Source organism: Acyrthosiphon pisum, chromosome A2, assembly GCF_005508785.2.
Source record: "Acyrthosiphon pisum isolate AL4f chromosome A2, pea_aphid_22Mar2018_4r6ur, whole genome shotgun sequence".
Classification (NCBI taxonomy): domain Eukaryota; kingdom Metazoa; phylum Arthropoda; class Insecta; order Hemiptera; family Aphididae; genus Acyrthosiphon; species Acyrthosiphon pisum.
Window position 1 is genome coordinate 50,844,716 of NC_042495.1, and position 6,896 is coordinate 50,851,611.

The following is a 6,896-nucleotide window of genomic DNA, read 5'->3' on the forward strand; positions in this document are numbered from 1 at the left end:
TATTTTTTTTTTTGTACAAGGGCCTCATTTAAAACATATTAGGTATATAGACAAGTAGCAATAAATAATGAATAATGTATTAATGTATCACTTAATTTATAAATTATAATTTACAAGCTTTTTTTTCTTTTTTTAGGTGATTTATTTAGTGTTACATAGCCTATAACGAAAAAAGTAATGGACAAATTAGAGGCCCCTAAATAAATTCCAACTTTCGAGGCCCGGGGGCCACGGCCCCCCCTGCCCCCCCTTAATCCGGGCTTGCAAATCCATAAAGTATTAGTTTTAGGGCCGTTCTTACAATATTCGGTTAAACTTAACCGACACTTAACCGGCTGAATTCTGCCGGTTATAAAATCTGTTATCAGTCGGTTAGCGTTAAACCTACACTTTACGTCTTTACCGGATATTGTAAGAACGGCCCTCATACAATTTTATACATTTGTAAAAAAAGTAGTTTTTCTTATTTATAATAGTAATAATAGTTTATATATCTATGGGTATATCTTAATTCGTAGGTATCTACCATAGACCTTTAAAAAAATTAATTGTGTGGTAAGCCAGTGTTGTTAAAATTCCTTTTAGATAGGAATCCGTTCAATTTCTCGTTCCTTTAGTATAAATAGGAATTCGTTCCTATGAAAAAGGAACTCATTCTTTTCTTCGTTTCTCGTGATTCATGAGTTATTAGTTATTATAAATGTATAAATTTATAAATTAATTAGTTATTATTACTAATCAGAACAGTCATATGTGAAAAAAAATTGGTAGCTTTGTCTATAATTTTTTTTAACAGATTAATAACATGATAAGTAAACAAAAATACAAAATTTTTTTTCCCAAATGTTTTTTTACACTTTTCCGCGAAGAATAAAAGAATTATAATATTTACGTTCCTATTCCTAAAAATAAGGAATTAATTCACATTCCTATTCCTTTAAAATATAATGGAATTTATTCCTTCATTCGTTCCTCTAAAAAGGAATCAATTCCAGGAATCGTTCCTTAACAACACTGCGGTAAACCATAGATAGGGAGTACTGGCGTACAGCGTACTGCTTGAAAGTTGAAATACTCTCATTTCCAAAGAATAATAAAATAAAACTGATAAAAGAATGGAGACGATTTTCTAGTGAAAAAGGGGGAACGGAAAAAAAGTCTCGGTCCTGGAAATCTGTTGTTAATGTCTAAATGATAGACGGGTTAGCATTTCTCCCAATAGAGTTTGTTGAAGACGGTTATGTCATACTTAAAAAATATTGTCCCAGTTGGAGCTGAAGATTTACTTTTATATTTCGACCATACATAATAATATGTAAATGGGAAATTTCGCTCAGGTAGACCTTGTAAAAATAATATAGTGGTACAATATCGTCGCATCCCTCCACTATTTCCTCTTACAACTTGGAATGTTAATTTGACAACATTGTCTGACGGGCATAGAACTAATAATGTATGTGAAAGTTGGAACTCTCGATTTTCACATATGGTTGGAAAAAATCATCCAACAATTTGGAAACTAATTTCTAAAATAAGATATGAGATAGGTAGCTGCAGACCGCGAAAAATTAGCTTTAAATGAAATGGGTGAGTCAATCAATAAAAAGGAAAAAAAAAGAAAATGGAAATAAGATTAAATGCTTTATTCACTCGTTTCAGGGAAAATAAAATTGAACTTAAAGATTTTTTAAAAGCTATAGCACAAAATTTCTTTTATTCATTCTAACATCCAACTTAATGGTATAGATATGTATATTTTTTTTTATAATTTTATAAATATCCGTATTATTTTCGTTTTATCTGTTATGTATTTAGTAATTACATAATTATTAGATATTATCTTACTTAATACAGACTTTTTAGCCCCAAGACCTTTTTTCTCCCGAGACTTTTTTTCCTACCATCGTGAAAAAGATATACTAGTAACTATTGTACTATCTAGCGTACTAGTAGGTACAAGGTCTACGGAAAAAGATCGGTTATTTGATCACGGAATACGGATATAGATATTAGTCGGCATGACAAAATAAATAGGTATGTCAGCAACTCGTGATACGCATATCTGTGACGTAAGCATTTCTCCAACAGGCTGAGCAGTGAGCGGTGTAGCGGTGGTGGAGTCTTCGCCGGCGGTGGCAATTGCGGCAGTGACGGCGGTGGACCAATGAGAACCGGAGAAATGCTTACGTCACAGTATATGGTTGGGCGGAGGGTGGGTGCGCAATTTGTGTCTAAACAGGTAATATTGCTGACATACCTATATATTTTTTCATGTTAGTAGGTATCTATAACTGAGCTTAAAATATTATATAAGCATTTGTTTTTAAACGAATAAAACTTAATTTTTTATTAGTATCAAGGTACACGATTTAAAAATTATATTATACTATTATTTATTACACTAGTGGTGGACAGGGTAGTACTTATATAGGATAATAAACTTTTTTATATTTAGTAGTGTATGTATAGGTGTGGATACTATAACATAGTCAACAACATCAAAGCTTTAGATTGCATTTTTATGGATGATATGTTTCTATACTATTGTAAACAAGATGAGAATTAATAAAGAATACGACGAAAGTAGTGCAGTATATTATTTTTTAAACTTTAATAATTAATTAAAAAACGACTAACAAGTATACATTTTTTTAGAAACGTATATGGTTCAATGGTTTAAATTGTACAAGAAAAGCATTCAAGATTTTAAAACATTTTATTTTAACGGTACTTACCCATTCAGATCGTTTTCACCAAAAGTTGTACAATTTATATTTAAACTTGCTGATGAATGTGGTATGGATAACACTGTTAAATACAAATGCGTCGAGTTATATGATAGGTAATACTTAAACCAAAAATATGATTTTATTTGAAACTACAATATTATGCGCTATTTGTTTTTCAATAATTACTCACTCTGTGTATTTTATACACCCATTTGGTTTACACAGACACCAATATGGTATTCCATATTATAAAATTTCGTCTATTTACTCAACTTATAAAATAATTTACTTCATATAATGTACAATTTGACCAGTATAATAATTAAATAAATAATAAATAATCGGTATTATCATCCAATATAAGAGGTAAAACTTTAAAATATTACATGCGTGGCGAATTTCTAATTATTATACAAGGTGATTTTTTAAGCATGTTCATCCTGTTTGAATGCTTGAATACTGATTTTTGTAATTTTTCAAATACACTAGAAGACCATATTTTTAAATACTTGAAGTATTCTGTGGCGCTTAAGAATGATACAAACGTCTGTTTTTCATATAGGAATCACTCTTTTCATTTTTAATTATTAAGGAGATATTTTTTATGAGAATTTCGATGTATTTTAATCAAAACTTGAAAGAGTACTTTTTGAGTTTTATGACTGTATAAGAACTACAGATAATTTGTCTATAGTTAAGCGATTTGAAAATGTTAGTAATTACTAATTACTAATTACTATTGATTTATCATTTTTAAAAATGATCGAAGTACAATGTATACTACATCTAATATTACATGTAGCTTACATTTTAGTAAAATCATTTTTAAGGATTATTATCCTTTGAATAATAATTTTAGTAACTCAGAAACTACTCATTAGAATTTCTATTTAGTTACATAAAAAGGGGAGGGTCCTCATTTGAATAACAGAATTTTGTATTGTCAAAGGACCTTAGGTAGTAAAAAAATATTTGAATTTGAAAATATGGTCTTAAAATATACTTAAAAATTCTAACAATCAGAATTTGAATAAGTGCATCATTAAAAGAAAAAATGTGGATGAACATGCTTAAAAAATCCGCCTGTATATATGATAATAAGAAAAGGTTATAGGAGAATAACTGCAAACAATTATGAATTAAAATAGAACAAGATAAATGGAAAGTTTGGTGTACAAAGTACACCGGCTTGTGCATAGTTAGGGGTTATTAACATATTACATGTCATGTATACTAATTAATTGAAACATTTTAGATTTTTATCTGAATATTTCATTTACAAGCATAAGAAAATCTATAGTAAACATTCAAATAAGTGGGTGCAATTTTTAAAGCAGTGTAAGAAACAATCCTATTTACGAGTTATGTCGTGTATGCAATTGCTGTCCAAGTATGCTCAACAATCATTGGTAATTTATGTAAAACATCAATATTTATATAGTTTAAATATTCACTCTAAAATTTTTTTAAAGTATTATAAATTTAAATAATTTAATGATGTATAATATGTTGATTAATTTATATAATTTATATGAATTTTACAATAATTTTAATACCTGTACTAGATTTTAACAGCTTAATAAAAATGTTCATGTTTGTGTATAGAGTCTTAAACTAAAAGATATCAAAGTTATACTAGAACGAACCGGGCGTATATATACAAAAAAAAATATTCGTTATTCAGAAGCTGAAGTCTTGCGTATAGTTGATTATAAGGTTAAATTTTAAATTATATTGTAATGAAAAAAATCTACATTTATCAGTAATATAGAATTGGTTTAGCTGAATGAACCATCAATATTTATGTTGGTTGAATATTTCATTGAGGTCATCCCATTCACTACTACGGATAGTCTGCATTCTACATGCTTATTGCTGACAGATTTTGTTTATATTTATCAACAAGAGCTTTATGATCGGCTACAGTATCAAAATACAGGTTATAGAACCTACACTTACAGTGAAAAGTAATTAAAAATATTAAGCTTTACAACAGTATTATAAACTATTACAGTATTTAATATTGTAGTACAAAATATAAATGATAGATACTCTTGCTATTATTAGATTGGAACTACTAGACATTGAGTTTGACAAAATAACTACAGCAGCAGCAGTTGTTGTCACAGCTTTTTACATATTGAATTCAACTGATAAAACAAATGAAGAGTTATGTTTGTATCTATCTAATGTATGTGAAAAGTCATTTGACTATCTGTTAACAATTTCAACTGTTCTAATTTCCATCATAAACTCAATTTGCATTGAATGATAATTTAATATAATTAATTACATACAAGTAAATTTATTCAATTTTTTTGTAATAAGTATTTAAATCTTTACAAAAACTAAACTGTTAATTGCCTAATTTCACAAATTATATAATGAGTGGCTTGTATTTTTTTTTTGTAAAAACTAATATTTTGAATTTTTTACATTTTGTAATTTGTTTGATTATATAATACAATAAGCAATTAAAAATAATTTTTTTTTAAACTAATATTTTGAATTTTTTACAATTTGTTATTTGCTTGATTATAATATTATAAAATATGCAGGTATATATTATTATATTGAAAAAATATTTTTTGGTATATTTTATAGTTTTATATTAAATTATAAATTACCATATTAATAGTTATACTTTTTATACTTGAATAATTTAAAAACCAATTAGAAAACTGCTAAATAAATATAAGTGGTCCAATGTTTATACTTAAATAGTGTAATTTTAATTTGTTATTATAGTGACATTAGACTTTCGATATAAATTATAATTGATTGATGTTGTGTAAAAAATTGTCATGAAAAAAAATGTGTTCATCAAAATAATTAAAGCCGTATAGTCACACGATGATAGAAATAATGCGATAGTTGTTATCATGAAAGAAATATCATGTATGCACGATAGTCAATAGTAGATATGGTGATAGTAACTATCGTAGAGTTTGTACGGTGACAGTACGCTTTGCAAAAGCAATACTATCGCATTTTACTTTCATTGTGTGACTGCAGCTTAATAGAATTATTACTCAGTGTTATTGTAAGTTTCTTATAACATTATTTATTTAAATTTTGAATAAGAATACAAATCATATTTTTATTTATTTTGCGTTAAAGTTAAACAAACATTGTAAATGTAAATAAACATTAGATACCATAATATCATGCTAAATCATAGTCACACAAGTCTTGTTCTCTGAGTATTATTATAGTTTATTTATTAATTGTATTAAATGTGAATATTCAAAAATTAAATGTACACAATACAAAATTAGTTAACTTTATGAAACAAAAATAAAAACAGAAGTATTTAAATTAATATGGGTTTTCGTATAGTATTTCTTTGTTAGAAATCGGTTTTTTAGAATAACACAAACCCAGTTTATTCATTATTTTTTCCGTGGCATCCAGAACCTACAAATATAAATAAGTATAATTTAATAATAAATATATAATACATTAATACCTAATTTTTATATTAAATGTTAATTAGTAAATAGAGTGAAACTAAAATGTTTTAAATTGTATTAAATTATACAAGTTATTAATATTATTTTAAGGTTTTTTTACATACTTTTTACAGTACTAAATACTAACAAAGTATTTTAGTAAGTATAAATTATATTTATAACCAATAAATTTATTAAGAACTTTGTTTGGCTTTAAATTAATTTATTAATTTTTTAGTTTTTATGGCATGAATAATCATTTTTTTTTTAAATATTTTTAGGAATCGAAAATAATACATAAAAATAAAAAAGCAAATAAAACAAATATTAGAAAAAAAAAATTTGAGTTCTTGTTTTAGGTATTATCTAAACTTGAAGATGATTATACTTTATTTTTGTTGTAAAGATTTCAACAAACTTCATTTCATTTATTTCAAAAAGATACCAAAAATACAAATATAACTGTAATATGCTCTGAAGACGAAAAATGTATCAAAATAAATATTCACACAAAATATGCAACATAAACCTTACATACGCTTTTTAAAATTCATAAAATTAATTTCTATTCAACTGCAAAAAGTACCCACTTACTATGAAAAAATCTGTCCTTTTAAAGTATCCATAAATATCACACATAATATACTTACTTCATCAAGTTGTTCCTTTGACAAAGCAGCTGACATACAAAAACGAATTCTTCCTTCAAGTAATG

The 6,896-nt window shown here is 26.3% G+C and overlaps 2 protein-coding genes across 3 annotated transcripts in view; one reads left to right on the forward strand and one right to left on the reverse strand.

Annotated features, from left to right (window-relative positions):
* The first annotated feature begins 1,778 nt into the window (after positions 1–1,778).
* Positions 1,779–5,123, forward strand: LOC100571501. Of its 2 annotated transcripts, none has more exons than XM_016808157.2 (6): positions 1,779–2,591; positions 2,656–2,842; positions 3,985–4,138; positions 4,335–4,445; positions 4,512–4,696; positions 4,797–5,123. In XM_016808157.2, exons 2-6 carry the CDS (start codon positions 2,664–2,666, stop codon positions 4,999–5,001), a joined length of 834 nt encoding a protein of 277 aa, XP_016663646.1. In that variant the 5' UTR covers positions 1,779–2,591; positions 2,656–2,663; the 3' UTR covers positions 5,002–5,123. The 2 variants fall into 2 exon arrangements, with proteins under 2 accessions (XP_016663646.1, XP_003247674.3); XM_003247626.4 differs by having other exon boundaries at positions 1,780–2,583.
* A 686-nt stretch (positions 5,124–5,809) lies between these two features.
* Positions 5,810–6,896, reverse strand: part of LOC100158743 (serine palmitoyltransferase 2) — a 2,640-nt gene continuing 1,553 nt past the window's right edge. The window contains exons 5-6 of the mRNA XM_029490233.1: positions 6,832–6,884; positions 5,810–6,146 (exon numbers count right to left, since the gene is read on the reverse strand). Coding sequence (XP_029346093.1) covers positions 6,048–6,146; positions 6,832–6,884 — 152 coding nt within the window. The 3' untranslated portion in view covers positions 5,810–6,047. The remainder of the gene's footprint in view (positions 6,147–6,831; positions 6,885–6,896) is intronic.

Coding starts and splice junctions, on each gene's coding strand:
- LOC100571501 (XM_003247626.4), top strand. CDS start 2,526: ATGATATGTTTCTATACTATTGTAAACAAGATGAGAATTAATAAAGAA. Junction 4,446..4,511: donor TGCGTATAGTTGATTATAAG/GTTAAATTTTAA, acceptor GAATTGGTTTAG/CTGAATGAACCATCAATATT. Junction 4,697..4,796: donor ACCTACACTTACAGTGAAAA/GTAATTAAAAAT, acceptor TGCTATTATTAG/ATTGGAACTACTAGACATTG.